The sequence below is a fragment of the Myotis yumanensis genome, unplaced genomic scaffold, assembly GCF_028538775.1.
Source record: "Myotis yumanensis isolate MYYU_CA2020_CCGP unplaced genomic scaffold, mMyoYum1.0.hap1 SCAF_15, whole genome shotgun sequence".
Lineage (NCBI taxonomy): Eukaryota > Metazoa > Chordata > Mammalia > Chiroptera > Vespertilionidae > Myotis > Myotis yumanensis.
The window spans coordinates 18262323-18280709 of NW_027223766.1; the positions used below are offsets into that span (position 1 = coordinate 18262323).

The window sequence follows — 18387 nt, forward strand, 5'->3', positions numbered from 1 at the left end:
GTTTTTTGAAGGGCTTGGGGATAAGAATCATTTTCATCTCACTTGCCTTTTGGTGCTCTAACCTAGAATCTTGTGACCATGAGATCCCACTGTTTTAATCATTTCTTACACCCTTAAGGCATGTTATTTTCCAGCGGAGGCAGGTAAGGCCAGACGTGATAACAAGCTCAGTGCATGTCTCAGGGAGATCATCTTCCCAGTGCTAGGTTCTGGCCTTCCTGTGGGCAATTCAGCGCACTCACTATCTAGTCCAGTGATGGCGAACCTATGACACGCGTGTCAGAGGTGACACATGAACTCATTTTTTTGGTTGATTTTTCTTTGTTAAATGGCATTTAAATATATAAAATAAATATCAAAAATATAAGTCTTTGTTTTACTATGGTTGCAAATGTCAAAACATTTCTATATGTGACACGGCACCAGAGTTAAGTTAGGGTTTTTCAAAATGCTGACATGCCAAGTTCAAAAGGTTCGCCATCACTAGATTCTAGTCCTTTACAAATTTCCTTATGAAAGAATAATGAGCCTTACCGTATATCGCTTATCTTTTAAAGGTGACATTGTTTCCTTAAGATTGTCAATGATACTTTTAAACAATAATGTTAACATGCTTTACACACATTTTTAAAAAGTTGCTTTAAGTTTATAGCCATATTTTGGGGGCAGCATTAGTAGAAACTGCAGGAGACGGTAAAGAATTTCCATTGTGTGAAAAAAGAATCACTGAGTGGAAACAAAGAGGTTAAGAGAATTGCCACCTTTGCACATTGGTGTGGTACTTAATATAGTGTATGGTACACAGTAAGTGCTGGATAAATGTTTATTGAACTGTTCATTTTTTAGAAGTCGTTTGAAGCAGCAGAAATATGCCATGAATGGAAGTGGAAGGACCGGACTAAAGAATCAGCGTTTTTCCAGTTGAGAGGGAAACATGCAGAAAGAAACGTCCCAAAGAGGCTGGCCTCTGATTGCTAAGGTGCACGCCACAATGCTCCTGCTGATGCGATCGGAGCCATAGCCAAGTGACTAGGACTGTGCTCAGAGCTCAGGCACACAGACCTCAAAGCCTGCAGCTCCCAGAGAGCCCTTCACAGTCCCGGGGGGGGGGGTGGGGGGGGGGGGCGCGTTTCTGCTCTTGCTTCAGAGGCAGAAAGACTGGGTGTGTGTGTTTTTCTTGTTACCTTTGGATTTTTAATCAATTCTGTAATAAACGTACGTGTTTTGCAAGAACAATTTAACGAAAATACAGCTTTCTTGAGATATAATTCACATACTATAAAACTTACCCCTGTAAAGTGTACAGCTCAGGGGTTGTAGTATATTCACAGAGCTGTATTACTATCACCACCATCTAAATTTAGAATATTTCCACCACTCCAAAAAGAAACCCAGTACCCATAAGCATTCCATTCCCACATTCCACCCCCCAGTCCTTAGCCCCAGGTAACCACTAGCCTGCTTTCAGTCTCTAAGATTTTTCTGTTTCCCACATTACATAATAATGGAATCACAGAATATGTGGTCTTTTGTAACTGGCTTATTTCATGTTGCAAAACGTTTTCAACATTCATCCATGTTACAGCGTGTATTGGTATTTCATTCATTTCTATTGCTGAATAATGTTCTACTGTATAGATATACCACAACTTGTTTATCCACTCATTAGTTCATGGAAATTTGGGTTGTTTCCACTTTTTAGCTATTATGAATAATCTCACCATCCACCTCGCATGTGACATAGTATCTCACTGTACTTTTGAGTTGCGTTTCCCCGATGGCTAATGATGTTGATTATCTATTTTCTGTTTTTTGGCAATTTTATATATTCTTTGGAGAAACAACCATTCAAAACCTTTGCCCACTTTTTGAGTTGTCTTTTTATTGCTTAGTTTTAAGAATTCATTATATAACCTGGATATGTTACTTATCTGGCATATGGGTTATAAATAAATAAAATTTCAAATAAAATTCAGGTTAAAGCTAAAGTACCAGCACTTGACTAGATAATGGCAGTGTTACAGCAAGAACAGAACAGAAATAAAGACTCATTCATTCATTTATTCATTCGTTTGACACTTAATGTCTACCATGTGTTGGAAAGTAGGCTTCCTATCTTATGTAATTTCTGTTTCATAGGCAATGATTAATATTTATTTTTTAAACACACTTTCAAAAGTGCCTTATTTAAGTATTTCATTAATTAAATCTTGTATTTGGTTGTAATAACAACCAAATAAAAAATTGATCACCTATATGGAGTGCAGCAGAGTCTTTGCAGAAGAATCTAATTGTTTCTCTGAAGTACACTGAGGTGGGCTCACTGACTTAACCTTCCAGAACCTTTTATGACCGTGCAGTAGTGCAGTACAGCGATGACCTCCCTATCCTCAATGTCATTGAAGAAAAGCTTTATTTTGATGTATAAACTCATATGCTTTTGTTTAAAATCTTAACCATGTTACTTGGTAGCTACATTATCTCATGTTCAAAATTACTATTCCATTTAACTAGCCCCTTAAGTTTATATTTAAAAACAAATATATTTGCCTTCAAACATCATGACAGCTATCAGAACCACAGAAAGTATGGGTGAGAAAAACTCCAAGTTCACCACAGTGTTATTTATCACATATTTCAAGAGGCTTTCTTCGTATTTACTATGGAAAACTAATGCATAAACATGGAATATCCTACAGTAATTAGAGCAATGTTCTTAGATTTAACAGGACAAACATGATTACGAAGGAAGGAAATAGAATCACTTAACACATGCAAATTTTAAACAGGTTGTCAGACCATATGACAGGCAAGTTGTCAGAGCTCTCTATCAAGAATGCTCCATGCCTTAACTGGTTTGGCTCAGTGGATAGAGCGTCAGCCTGAGGACTCAAGGGTCCCAGGTTCGATTCCCGTCAAGGGCATGTACCTTGGCTGCAGGCACATCCCCAGTAGGGAGTGTGCAGGAGGCAGCTGATTGGTGTTTCTCTCACATCGATGTTTCTAACTCTCTATCCCTCTTCCTTCCTCTCTGTAAGAAATCAATAAAATATACATATATATATATATATATATATATATTTTTTTTTTTTAAAGAATGCTCTAGAATATCAGCTCAGCGGGAGGTTGAGTTCCATGCACGGCAGGACCCTTTCCTGCACTGGAAATAAGGAACCATAGCAGAGAAACCCTGGTTCCTCTGAAGACCCTTTTCCGCCAGTGCTTAGGGATGCAGGTGTTAATAACAGATCAAGGCTTTCTCAGCTTTTAGCAACCACTGAGAACAGGTCAAAATCAGGAAAGAAAGGACTCCTTCTACATGCCTATTAAAACTACATTTGCCCTGACCGGTTTGGCTCAGTGGATAGAGTGTGGGCCTGCGGACTGAAGGGTCCCAGGTTTGATTCCGGTCAAGGGCATGACCTTGGTTGCGGGCACATCCCCAGTAGGGGCTGTGCAGGAGGCAGCTGATTGGTGTTTCTCTCTCATCGATGTTTCTAACTCTCTATCCTTCTCCCTTCCTCTCTGTAAAAAAATCAATAAAACATATTAAAAAAAAACACAACTACATTTGCCCATGAAAAATATATATTCTTTTGAAGGAGCTGAATGACTGAATGACTGCTGATACAATAACGAATAACCACTTGCTATTTGGGGACATGTTACAACGAATATATTACAACAGACACAGACAGCGGTGTGTCCTGTGATTCCTTACCAAGTTTGGTGACAGAAGGGATTGAAAGTGAAAAAGAACGCCGGCATTGGCGATCTGGTCCAGCCACCTTCTGCTGGCCTCCCACGTTTCCATCTCATTTTCCTTGCTGTTGTCAAACATCTGGTTTAAGGCTGCCATGAGCTGCTCGGAGAAGGCACAGACTGTGGCTACGAGACTTTGGCAGAAAACCATGTCTCTTCGGAGCTGTGGCTCACTGTCTGCGATCCAGGAGAACAGAGGGAGTTTTGAGAAATGTCATCCATCAAACCAGTCCAGTGAGCTTTTACATTCGCTGTTATTTCGACCTCTCACTAAATTCACACGATGTGAGAATGCAAGTGTGAGCTCTCTTAATGAGCACAGATATTTTAGCAAATTTGTTTTTTAGAAAACACCGAAAAGTGTTAGAAACATTAAAATAATCTTTCTTGTATGACATTATGACTTTATTTTCTAATCCCTAAATTGCTTTATAAAACCTAAGGGAAAAAAAAACAAAAACTAAGTCTTTACTTATTTACTTTTTTATTTTTTCTGATGGTCCACAATTTGTGTGTTTGTTACGTGGAATGTCCCTAAAGGAAACTCAGAGTCCATTTTTTCAGTTTGTGCTGGCAAACAAAACACAATATCATGCCCGGCCGGCATGGCTCAGTAGTTGAACCAGGAGATCACGGTTCAATTCTCGGTCAGGGCACATGTCCAGGTTGAAGGCTCAACCCCAGTGGGGGGCATGTAGGAGGCAGCCAATCAGTGATTCTCTTTCATCATTGATCTTTCTACCCCCCTCTCTCTCTCTCCCTTCCTCTCTGAAATCAATCCTATATAATAAAAGCATAGTATGCAAATTGTCCCCTCCACCTAGAGATTGTCAGAGAGTTTGACCGGGGGCAGGGCCAGCCGGGGGAAGGGAGGGAGTAGCAGGCTGGGGAATCTACCAGTGCATGAATTTCATGCAATAGGCCTCTAGTAAAAATATATTTAAAAAATACAATATCATTAATACTAAATTTTTAAAAATTGTCTACTAAACCTATTGAAATATTTATATGAAGTGCACATGGGAAACAAAGTATCGATGTCCAATTGTTTGTAACAATAAGCAAATCTGTAAGTCCTGAATTTACTATTCAACTTCATAAGTTATCAATAAGTCCAGTTCATAAACTTCCATATTTCTTTGAAATAAGTAATGTATTTACAGTTTTAGCACGAATTGATTTTTACTAGGATTCTTATTCTGCAGTTGACTGGCATTTTCACTGAACCACTTTGAAGGTATATTTGCCATGTGAACTGCCAATGGGAAGAAGCTGTGCCTGAGTGCCTGATCACAGAGGGTTCACTTCCTGGGGTGGTTGGATATATACAAATTACATAATTACTATAAACACCAAGCCATATATTATGTACATTGGAAAATCACTTGCACTAGAAGAATAACAAAGGTAAAAATAGTCATATTTCCAAAAATCTATGGAATATTTTGAGGACTCAGAATCTTCTGAAATGAAGAAGTATTGTCAATATTAGTGTATAATGTAGTATAAATGCTGCCTTTATTCAGTGTTGAGTTCTAGCTTTATTCATAAAAAAGCATAATTTTTAAGATGTTTACCAAGAATACAAAACACCTGTTTTTAATAACCATGAAAGGCATGTGTACACATAATATAATTGCTGCGTTGTTCAGTCTCACTGTTAGTAAAAGCTACTCTTGGAAATTTTATTAGAAAATAATTAAATATTTAAAATATTTAATTTTATAACAAAATATTCATTTATTAGGTTAAACTATAAGAACTTGCTATTTCAGCAGGTCAAAATATTTGACTACGGCAATTCCATATGGTCTGACTTACTAATTTAACCAACAACATGTGTTAGACATTTTCCTTATGTAGTTCTATACCATATGCCCCGTTCTAATAGATGGAAAAGAGCATTTTATATAAGTAACTATAAAAGGGCTAAACTGAAGAAAAACTCTGTTCAAATCTCAATTTAAAAAAAAAAAGCAAAACTACTTATTTTGCTGTTATGTATAATTTCTCACACAATGTAGACATTCAATAAATGTTTACTGAATTAATGAATGAATATAATAAACCAGTGGAGCAACTAAGAGACAAATGAATTCAGTGAAATGAAAAGGTCTGCGCTCATTCCCTGGCTTCTTGAAATCTCTGGATTTAGTTTTACTTAAAAGGGGACTTCAGAAAGCTTTTAGCTCAGAAGTGCGGCTAGAAGATTGACGTTCAAGACTGAGACTAAATAAGCAAAAATTGCCCTAAACCTTCCTTATACGCTGTTGCTTTGTCAGAAAATCTGGGCAATTTTAAAATATACTCCAGTAGCTTTGGCAGGAATACTCCCCCCCATAATCTGAGAATAATTTCTTAATAAAAATCTAAGTGGAAAGAAATTGTTTATATCAAGAGCAGAGGGCTAAGGTCTGTAGAAAGAAGGATCTGGCTCCACTGTGAGCAGAAATAATGATCTCCAAATTGCTTTTGAGAAGAAATTCTCAAATTTCTTCTTCTTTCATCCTAAAACAGATACTTAGATGTTTGTTCTTCTCTTTGCTAAATTCTGTATTCATTTTAAGCCAAATTAAATTTTTCATTCAGCTTCATTATCAAATCAGAACTAACCACACGAAAGTTGAATTCGTTCATTAATTCAAGCTTTAACTGAATGCCCCACAAGAAATAAGCATTTTTGCACCAATTTCTGGGGGTGTAAAGAAGCCCAAGTCAAGGCCTTGGCCATGGCTATGCTCCCTGCAGATTGGAGAGTAGATAAGCAAGATGCCTTTGGACCACACCGCCACTGAAACCTTAAACCAACAGATTTTCAAGTGAAAAACACTTAACAAATGCGTATTACTTCATGAGGTGGTTTTCAATTGCCCCCTTCCTTTTTTCAACAGAGAGTAAGTGACTAGTTTGCCTAGACTTCACAATGCACATCATATGTTAAAAGCTTTTCAAGTGATTTTGATAAGAGTAAGGAAAGTAGAAAACTGAGTAGCAGAAGAGTCTATCTAGACCCAACTTACGTTTACAGCTTCTCCACACATCACCTCCCCCCATCCATCCCAGACAACCAGCAACTATCTTCACACAATTGTTGTGAGAATATAATAAAACAATGTATCTGAAAGCAGCCAGAACAGGGCTGTACAGACCTCTCCGAGCCACACACTACTGCTGAACGTTCCTCAAACATGAAAGGCCCCTATAGCCACACCTTTGTCCACCGACTCGCTGGACCCTTCCCTCCCCTCCACCAGCAAACTTTAAATCATCAGTTAAGAGTCAATTCATTGAACTACTGAAACTCTGAACTATTAAAGTATTATCTGCCCTGGTGACATTCCCCTTCTCCTTCAGGAAGTATTGTGCACTTCTACCTGCCACCAGGCCTGGTGCATGCCTGGACTAGATGGATAATGACCTATGATCGTGAGTCTGCTTACTTGTTTGTGAACCTCAGGGACCCTCAGCACAGCCCATGGGAAGTGGCATATAACATATAATTTGTGAATTATGCTCTCGGACTTTAGAGGCATACGATCGGCTTTTGTCTACCCATTCTACCAATTTTAAACCATATAATCCTAAGTATTAGATTCCAATGTGTAAAATGGGGTATACCTATTTCTTAGATCACCATAAAGATAAATGAGATAAAAACATTTAAAACATTGTCAGCCGGTGTGGCTCAGTGGTTGAGCGTCAACCCATGAACCAGGAGGTCACAGTTCAATTCTTGGTCAGGGCACATGTTCAGATTGCTTGCTTGTTCCCTAATGGGGAAGGGGGCCGGGTGGGGGCAGGGGGCGGTGTGCAGGAGGCAGCCAATTGATAATTCTTTCTCATCATCAATGTTTCTATCTCTCCTTCTCCCTTCCTCTCTGAAATAAATAAAAACATATTTAAAAAATTTAGAGCATTTAGTAAAGTGAAACTGGACAGTATTATTATGGTGATTCCTTTCTCTAGCATCTAGCAGGGTCCTGGCACTGAGTGGGAGCCCCGTTTTATTGCTGGAGAGAGGACAACATGATAAAGAAAACAAAAGAAGCTAACTCCAAGCAAAAACACATAGGTTTTGGGTTTGTTTTTTAGTAATTATACAGCTGTTTAAAATTCACAGTGTCCATCCTTTCTAAAGCTATTCTCATTCCTCATTTTTATCAATAAGAATTACAGCAAGAATCACAATTGCTGCTTCCAGCTTCCAGCAAACAAAGAAAAGCAGAGAGCTGTGTGTTTTTTTTTTGGTGACAGCTTGTTTATTGCTTTTGCAGAGTAAGTATTCTCTTGTAGTAGAAATGGACTAAAAAATGGATTTTTTAAAACTTATCAAATGCTTCTGTTTCATTTCCGTTTTTAAGCACCTACTTCAACTCATTTTTACAAACATGCTTTACAATATTAACACTTCATTTATCTCACTGTTTTAAAAGGTCAAGTTCCACAGTTAGCTAGCTGGTCTAAAAAGAATGAGATGGTTTCTAGACACAGAAGCAATCCCAGCGATTTTTCTGAGATGGTAGGGAAAGAAAGAAAAATAAATAGGGAAACAAAAAGAAGAGATCAGAGAGAGACAGGAATAAAAGTGAGCTAAGAATATTTAGCAGACACAGTCTACCCTTTCAAGTGAAGAGTGTAATTTCACAGCCAACCATATGGTGTAATTTGGTTACTGTTTTGGTGCCAGGCTATTTATATATGAGGGAACAAAGAGTGAGTGAATAAAGTAGGAAAAGGTAGAATTATGACAAGAATAAAAAAAAAATGAAATCAAAATAAGAATCTACAAGAACAGCCATTGGAATATTAATGAATAAAGTAATACATTCCAGGATCACTTCTGAAATTAGCATAAGTTTGAATTTCAAATCTGCCACTTCCTATTTATTAATTCATGTACTCAATGAAACATATTCTAGTTGCTCAAAAATATGTGTTGAAATAGCATCATTTACAAATTATTAACCTTACTGATTCTTAATTTTTAATTATTTTTAATCTGCCTGATTATTAATTTCTTCACTTTTAAAACTTGGAAAAATAATTACTAGTATATTCTCACAGAGTGGTTGTGAGGACTTAATGAAATACATAAAAATGAGGTCCATCAACTGTGTGGTTATTAGTAAAGCTTAAAAAATGTAAGAAATGTATTATATTATTATTCAGTCAAAAAGCAAAGCAAAAACTTGTTTAAACAACCAACAAACAAAAAATCCCTCTTGGTTAACTTGGCTCCTCCATTCATTTATTTATACTTTAAATTTTCTAACTGTGGCAGATTTGTATAAGTGGTCATGAATTCCTCCCCTGTCTGTACCATGCCTTTGCAATATGATTTTGAGATTGAGACTCTCCATCAAAAGCACAGTCCATTTCCCGACCCTGTGAATTTGAGCCCACCTATATCCCTGCTCAGATACAGAAGTTAGACACAGTTTCTCAATATATCCAATTTGCACAATTAACTTTACCAAACCTGCTTCCTTTCTTTCTCTTTTTAATTATATTATTTTTAATTGATTTTAGAGAGATAAAGCAAAATAAATAAGGAAACAAAAAGGAAAGGTCAGAGAGAGACAGGAATAAAAGTTAGTTAAGAATATTTAGCAGACACAGTCTACCCTTTTCAGGTGAGAGAGAGAGAGAGAGACACACACACACACACACACACACACACACACTGATTTGTTCCATTCATTGGTTGCTTATCGTATGTGCCCTGACCGGAGATGGAACCCACAACCTTGGCATATGAGGATGATGCTCTAACCAACTGAGCTGCCCTGCCAGGAACCTAAATTACATTCATATAAATGTTTATATGTGGTCGCATGTTTCTATTTGTAATTGAAGATGAATATACATTTTTGTGTTTTTCTTAAAACTAAGTTATTTTTTTTTATCTTTGCAAGACTTTAGAGAAGGTAGGGATCATATTTCCATCTATTTTGCTGAAGGCATTGCCTTGATATCATGACACTTCTAAGGGCATTATTTTAAAAAGTAAAAATAATGAAAAATATTACCTGAATACTCAAGAAGAGCCAGAAGTATTCTACACTTGACTTCTGCAGAGGAAAAACACAACATATCAGTTAATTGTTCAATTTTTTTCTGCCACATTTTAACTATACCATAATAAAAATTAGCAAAATCTCATTACATCAGATAATAAAAATCACTTGAAATGCTATTCATTCCTACCTGTTTATATAAATTCTATCCATTGCTCAAGACCCTAAAATGCCTCCTAGATCTGAATTATGTGAATCGATGAAACAGCATTCAAATCCTGCTACACACGTAGGTCCTCTTTTGTTGCTATAGCTTACATGGTATTCTCTAAACTCCTATAGTTGTCATAGTCTTGATCAATAAACTATCAAATGGTATTTTTCTTAGTTATTTAAACTTTTAAAAATCATATATAATATATACAATTATCCTATATAATAAAAGGCTAATAATCAAGTCAACTGAATGGCAGAACGACCAGTCACTATGATGAGCACTGATCACCAGGGGGCAGACGCTCAATGCAGGAGATGCCCCCTGGTGGTCAATGCGCTCACACAGGGGGAGCACTGCTCAGCCAGAAGCCGGGCTCATGGCTGGCGAGTGCAGCATTAGTGGCAGGAGCCTCTCCTGCCTCTGTGGCATTGCTAAGGATGTCCGACTGATGGCTTAGGCCTGCTCCCCATGGGCCTAAGCTGTCAGTTGGACATCCCCTGAGAGCTCGGACTGAGGGACACCCCCGAGTGCAGAATTTCATGCACCGGGCCTCTAGTATATTATATTATGCATTATATATTATAATTATAGTTTATATGTAATTACATAGATTATATTTATAGATCCTATAGAATATATATAGTCTTCCTTTCCCATCTATAATTCAAGATACTGCCCCAAAGGACAGAAAAATACTAAATGTTTCCAAAATAGTCATCTTCCCACCCCATCTCCGAACAGGGTCAATCACAAGTATTTCATAAATAATGTGTATGAACTTCATTCTCATTGCTCTGTGTCCAATGAATTATGTGTCCACTTATTTCCAATTGGCAAAAAACCTACAGTTTTTTTCCCAAGATTACGGGAAATGACAAAGGTTAGATTGCATCCTATTCTAGATAGGTTCACAATAGTGAGAGCAACAAAATTAATCTACAAGAAATGCAGGAGATACTTAAGATGACATTAAATTTTACAAGTGAGACTGCAAAAACAGAAGACCCCTGTGTCATATACTAGCTGTGTGGTCTTTAAAAAATTGCTAAAATACTTTGAGTCTCAACTTGCTCAGTTTATTACAAAAGGATATAACTCAGGAACAGCAGATGGAAGAGAGGCAAGGGCAAGGTATGGGAGAAAGGCATGGAGCTTCCATGCTGTCTGAATAGGCCACTCTCCCAGCAGATAAGGAAGAATGGTTCAGAACATGCTGCCCCAACATATGGCACTTTGGCATATTAAATATTTTAAGCCGAATGAATTTGAGAAACAGCAGGTGCAGGAAGGACTCTCTGACCCCCCTCTTTTTCCCTAACACAGGTAATAAGACCCTCATATGAGAATTCTCCTCCCTATACCTGGAGGAACAAAGCATCCTATGTCCAAAGATGCTGAGAGGAACAGACCCTGCTAAGTTTCTCCCAGATTACTGTCCTTAGCATATAGCCTTTTTAAAATCACATTTTCCCATAACTTTCCACTCTTCATTAAACCTAGTATAAAAACTCTTAATTTTAACTATTTCTTTGGGTCCTCATTCCTTATGAAGGCTCTTGTCTCATGTAAAATTCATATTAAATAGATTTATATGCTTTACTCTTATTAGAAGACAAATGATATTTATTTCCTCCCCTATAGGAACATCAGAATGGGGTCAATCCCAGTTACGCATATAAACATTGAAATTTTGGCAAGTTGGCCTTATGTTAACTTGCAGGTAAGACCTAACTTCCCCTATGTAAAGACAGTTTAAGAAAGAAAATGAAAATTACTTCTGGTTGCATGTGATAAATTCATGCTAAACTGGTGATGTTACATCAGAGTACCTCCACAGAACAAGCAGCTGATTATAAGGATCCCAGGGCTACACTTCTATACATGTAACAGGATTAGACACCACACACATTACAGGAAATGGCAACTCGACTTCTCCTTAGAATAGTCCATTGAGCTGAACTAGCGATTAATAGTTTCTCAAAGTCTCACTTAATATGGTGACAATCATAGTCCTTATGCAAAGTAAGTGCACCTCATTGAAACTTGCAACAAGGGATGCAACTGAAATTCTGGAAAGAGCCCTCCCCGCACCATTGACTGTACATCCAGCCACGTTCAACCAGCTCCTAGGCTCCTATGACCAACAGTGGCACATATTCAATATCTATCAATCAATCAATCAATCAACAGGTCAATCAATCAATGTAGATAGCTGCCATTCCTACAGCTGTTTATTGTGATATGAGGTACTAAAGATATAAAAGCAGGACTTAAGATGAAAATGTACCATTCTTCAAATGAAGACCTTTTAAAAAAGTAAGCATTTTATTCTGTAGAAGAGGTTTATATTTTAAAGATAAAGCTTTTCAAAAAGCAAACAATAAAAAAAGGATTTCTCTGTCCATATCAATATTTCATTTACTCTCAAAGCAATATAAGGTTTAAAAAACTCAAGGATATGAGAACAACTGCATTTAGATTCATGACATAACCTTTAGAAGTGTTATGATACTGACATCTATTGAGTAAAAATACACCTTTTACTTAGTAAAGTATATGCCTAGATTCCTTAAGCCTAATACCTTTTAAAAATATCACCCTCTTGCTAATTATTATTTGGGGGGAGTGTTATAATTTGTAACAAGTAGCCAATATATATTTATCTATAAAATAAAAATATAGCCAAGAAATCTAGCTGTCAAGAACAACATATTTCATCACACAACAGAATTGCTGTGATTCATTTGGAGTTTTTCATATCTGTACAAACTCCTCTACTGGTCTCTAAATAATACCTAAGCTGTTATATTGAGTTTATTTCTAGGCAGTCTTAGTAATCACAGAACATTTAAACCATCTCTGTCATTTATGAAGAGGCCCCCAAAATGATGAAACTGAGCCCCCAAAGGGGTTAAGTGACGGCTTGGATTCTGTTGAGTTTAGGAGCTATCATTTATCAGGAAAGCATTGTAAAAGAGAAAACCAGACCCAAAACGGCGTCACTTATGCTAAAACCCATGATACCAAACCTATATTTGATGCCTGACTTAATTGCTGTTTCAACCTTCTTGGAAATATAACCTTAATCAACCGTCTGGAATTTTCTGATCAAGCACCACTAAGGTAATCTGTTGAGTGGGCCCTTTCCATCCCCCATAAAAAGAAGAGGCAACCGGCAAGATAAAAACCCTTGCAGTTCCCTTAAGAAGATGTCCTGGTGTAAATATAATCCTTTATCTTCTTTTGTTAATAGCTGCCTTGCCCCACCCATCTTCCTATAAAAACCTTCCATCTTGTACATCCCCTTGGAGCACCCTTGCAGTTACTAGATAGGATGCTGTCTGATTCAGAAATCACTTAATAAAGGCAATTAGATCTTCAAATTTACTCGGTTGAATTTTGTTTTTTAATAGCATAAAAAAAATCCAGCCCAACTGATGTGACTCAGTGGTTGAGCGTTCACCTATAAAACAGTTCATAGTTCGATTCCTGGGCAGGGCACAAGCCCAGGTTGTGGGCTTGATCCCCAGTGTGTGGTGTGCAGGAGGCAACTGATCAATGATTCTCTCTCATCATTGATGTTTCTATCTCTCTCTCCCTCTCCCTTCTCTGAAATCAATTAAATAACTTCTCTAATTTACCCTGAAATAATGGTAATGACGGGGGTAATGCAGTGATTTTGCTGAATACTATTTACCATATCAAACTGACATTCAAATCATTGTGGAATAAAAATTTAAACCCAGGCATAATACTTATTCATTGTACAAGTTCCCTGGTCTTAGCACTATTAACATTTTGGGCCAAACCATTTTTTGTTGTAAGGGACTGTCCTGAACATTGTAAACTGTTAGTAGAATCCCTGGGCTCCACCCACTAGATGCCAGTGGTATACCCACAGTTGGGACAACCAAAGTGTGTCTCCAGATACTGCCAACCACTGGCTGAATACTGGAAATAAAATCATGAATTAGATATTTTAAAAAATTAAACAAATTTCCCTTTTCATCATTTTCACCATAACCATGTTGGAAACTCTCAGAATTTTCTACTGAATAACTCTGAATCTAAACATGCAATCAGATTTTGGAGTTGTCTTGAAGTTCTATCTCCAATTACAGGTTGTACCAATTATACGGTGTTGAGGAAACAATGTCATGGTAGATAATAACACCATCAACTCAGACAAACAACTCTGAAAAAGAAACTTAAAATGAATGATGCAACCTATGTCATTATCTTGATTCTCACACAGTTGCCCAATTAATTTTTTAGACTCTCCATAACATTTAGCTTCATGTCTTTTGTAAATTCTTTAAAAAAATTTTCTGTTGTCTCATAAAATATGAAGCTCCATGTTCCATTTGTCTTCATAAATATAAGCTCTTATTTTATTCATTGAAAATATTCTCCATCATGTAGATCCTTTAGATCCTTGGAACATAAGGTTCTGCAATCTTATTCCTCCTTTCTCTCTTCCTCCATCATACTTTACAGTCCTTTTATTTCACTCTTAACAGGAAACACTGAAAAAGTGATCAGACTATTACTGAACTTTTGGGTTTAATGGGTTTTTAAATGATTACTACTAATATAATGAGATGATATTTGTTTTTCAAACTGACCTTCAACAAATTTTCTGATGTTCTGAGCAAGACTCCGGACGCTGCTAGGAAGATTCCAAGGATCTTGCTTGATGTGAAGCCTTAACCGTTTTGGACAACTCAGCTTTGGTTCCATTTCCTGCTGAAATTCTAAATAAACACAAAAAGTCTCTCTTAACTCTAAACCATTTACCAAATAGTTAACAACACTATCAGCTTCAGAATCTTCTTATTTTCCTTGCCGTTGTCCTAAATTATTATCATGTTGGTAATTTCTTTAGCCATATCACAGGAGAAAATGTGTCAAATCCAGAATGCCAAACCTTAATATTATTTTCTTACAAATGTTTAAACAAAGGAGCAAATTTAGATGAAAAACTATACTTTAAACATCTTAAACTAGATGTCAGAAAGTGGAAGCTCTAGATCTTCTTCTGTTAGCCTATTCTGTTTGCCCACCCACATTCTCAACCCTCCTCCCCCACCACTGGGATATGAACAAGTAGCCATTATGCTTGGTTCAGGCCAAAGCAACTCAACACCTATATTGCTTCAATTAACTCATATATATTCAGTCTGGCCCGCCATAGGCATTAAACATTTTAACTTTCAAAGAAATCTAAAAGATCCTACACTGATTTTTTACTTAGATTCAAAAATTATCAAAACAGAAGCAATAGTAAATGAATTATGAAGCATGAGCCAACGGAACTTTTCTTATAGTACTACTAGAGGCTCGGTGCACAAAAATGTGTGCACTCGGGGGGGTGGGGACGGGGGTACCCCAGCTCGTCCTGTGCCCTCTCGCAGTCTGGGACCCCTCAGGAGATAACGACCTGCTGGCTTAGGCCTGCTCCCGGGTGGCAGAGGGCACGTCCAATCCCTAGGTGCAGCCCCTGGTCAGGCTCAGAGCAGGGCTGATTGGGGAGTTGGGGCGCCGCCCCGTCATGCATAGAGCAGGGCGGATCAGGAGGTTGTGATGCCACCCTCAGTCACGCTCAGGGTAGGGCTGATTGGGGGGTTGGGGCACCGCCCCCTGTCACACTCAAGGCAGGGTCGATGGGGAGGTTGCGGCGCCTCCCCCTGTCATGCACAGAGCAGGGCCGATCAGGGGGTTGGGGCGCTGCCCCCTGTCACTCACAGAGCAGGGTCGATCAGGGGGTTGGGGAGCTCCCCCCTGTCACTCACAGAGCAGGGCTGATCAGGGGGTTGAGGAGCTCCCCCCTGTCACTCACAGAGAAGGGCCATAGGGGAGTTGGGGCACCGCCCCCTGTCACACACAGAGCAGGGCGGATCAGGGGGTTGGGGTGCTGCACCCTGTCACACTCAGGGCAGGGCCAATGGGGAGGTTATGGCTCTACCCTGTCACACACAGAGCAAGGCCCGTGGAGGGGGGTTGGGGCACCACCCTCTATCACCCACAGAGCAGGGCCTATTAGGCGGTTGGGGTGCGGCCACTGTCACACTCGGGGCAGGGCCGATGGAGAGGTTATGGCTCTACCCTGTCACACACAGAGCAGGGCCGATCAGGGGGTTGGTGCGCTGCACCCTGTCAAACACAGAGCCGCAGGGCAATCAGGGGATTGGGGAGCTCCCCCCTATCAGACAGAGAGCAGGGCTGATCAGGGGGTTGGGGCACCTTCCCCTGTCACGAACAGAGGAGGGCGGATAGGGAGGTTGTGGCCCCGCCCCCTGTCACACAGCCGCAGGGCGATCAGGGGGTTTGGGCGCTGCCCCCTGTCACACTGATCCCGGTGCCCGGAGCATCGCTGCTCCGCTGATCCCGGTGCCGGGAGGCATATTACCCTTTTACTATATAGAATAGAGGACTGGTGCATGGGTAGGGGCCAGCTGGTTTGCCCTGAAGGGTGTCCTGGATCAGGGTGGGGGTCCCCACTGGGGTGCCTGGCCAGTCTGGCTGAGGGGCTGAGGGCTGTTTTCCGGCTGGCGAGTGACTGAAGCTCCCAATGCTCCTTGTTTTCTTTTTTTTTTTTTTTATTCTGGGCCAGCTTTAGCTCTGAGGCCTCGCTGCTGAAAACATCGATACAATGTTGCGGTCCAGCTGGCTTTCAGTCCGGCTGGTTTCTGGGGTTTTGTTTAGCTTCTTATTTGCAACACAGTACATAGTTGCTTAGAGTTGCAGCTGAGAGGCCGGCAAGTTAGGTGGGGAACGTTCGAGTCCGCAGTCACTGAAGCAAGCAAGCCTCCCTGCTCGCTTCAGTGCATGGCTGCCAGCCGACATCTTGGCTGACAGTTAATTTGCATAAGGATATGCTGATTAGCCAATGGGAAGGGTAGCGGTCGTACGCCAATTACCATGTTTCTCTTTTATTAGTGTAGACTAGAGGCCCGGTGCATGGATTCATGCACTGGTGGGATCCCTCATCCTGGCCTGTGCCCTCTAGCAATCTGGGACCCCTCGGGGGACATTGGACTGCTGGTTTTGGCCTGGTCCCCACCCGGTCCCCGCAGGCCAGGCCAAGGGACCCCACTGGTGCACGAATCCATGAATTGGGCCTTGAGTATGCATCTAAGATCTTTGGTTAAGCTCTTCCCACCCTCCCTTCTCCCCCATCCCCTCTGAGATTTATCAGTCTGTTCCATGTTTCCATGCCTGTGCGTTAAGCATCTGCCGCCCAGTGGTCAGTGCATGTCATAGCTACTGGTCGAACGGTCCAACGATCACATGGTTTCTTAGGCTTTTATATATGTAGATGCTTTTGCTTTATAACTATACTGTCTCCCACTTTGTCTCCCAATTGCTTCTAACAGTTATTTCATAAACCTTACCCTGCAATCCTCGACCTGGGGTTAGGTACTTGGTTTGCTCAAAGGCTCTGACCACAGCTTGCCCTTTTAGGAGATTGATAATTGAATCCACCTATGACAATAGTAGAGATTCTTAGAGTTACATAATCTCATAACACATCACATATATTTCCAAGAGTAAATCTTGCAACATATTTTTTAAAGCAATAATTACTGCTTGAAATACCATGATTCTTATGAAATCTACCTTTAAATAAAATATTGGCATAAACTCACCTGAGAACATTTGTAATAACACTTCTTACTATCCTACCATATATTAATACAAAATATAAATTCACTTCACAAAAGAAGTATAGGTCCTAAAGTTATTAAAGAAAACTAAAAGTTATCAAAATCCTTTTCAAAGTAATAAAAGCTTCTACACTATAAATTGTAGTTATGGATATAAGTTTTAAAGACTATACAACACCAATATGAGCCCTGTGACAATCTTTGTGCTTTTTGAAATTAAGAATAAAATTAAATAAGAAATGTCATAAAGGATTCTGAAAACCCATAAAAAATAAACAATAAAAGAATAACTCCTGTGTGTATAGCTCTTTATGATTTCCTCAGGACTGTAAAATACTTGACATTACAATAATCCTTTGGGTCAGTTGGCTGAAGAAATGAATATTTATTCCCATTTTCAAATTGTGGGAATTGAGTTAAAGTGGGGTGAACGGACAGATTGAGGTATTTCTAGTTTAATTCTAAGCTCTTTTCAGGACATCTGAAAAAGAGATTCCCGCTAGTTTAGTCTACAGAAAAAAATACCCACAGGTGTCCCAGTCATACCTGGCTGAAAAGATGCTCCAGACAACTATGTATCTTATCCTGTTTTTCATGAGAAATTCGAACACTTAGTGGAAGTTCATCACCTAGATATAAAAAATAATTAATCCTATGTTTAACATTCCAAAGTATTTTAATATAAATAAAATAAAAATATTGAAACACAAGCTCTTATTCAAGA

At 39.1% G+C, this 18387-nt stretch overlaps 1 protein-coding gene across 2 annotated transcripts in view; it reads right to left on the reverse strand.

Moving 5' to 3' along the window:
- PREX2 (phosphatidylinositol-3,4,5-trisphosphate dependent Rac exchange factor 2) overlaps positions 1-18387 on the reverse strand; it is a 226555-nt gene that overhangs the window by 63312 nt on the left and 144856 nt on the right. For both annotated transcript variants that reach the window (XM_070391971.1, XM_070391970.1), the window contains exons 28-32: positions 18210-18292; positions 17391-17481; positions 14622-14750; positions 9792-9833; positions 3722-3939 (exon numbers count right to left, since the gene is read on the reverse strand). In XM_070391971.1, coding sequence (XP_070248072.1) covers positions 3722-3939; positions 9792-9833; positions 14622-14750; positions 17391-17481; positions 18210-18292 — 563 coding nt within the window. The remainder of the gene's footprint in view (positions 1-3721; positions 3940-9791; positions 9834-14621; positions 14751-17390; positions 17482-18209; positions 18293-18387) is intronic.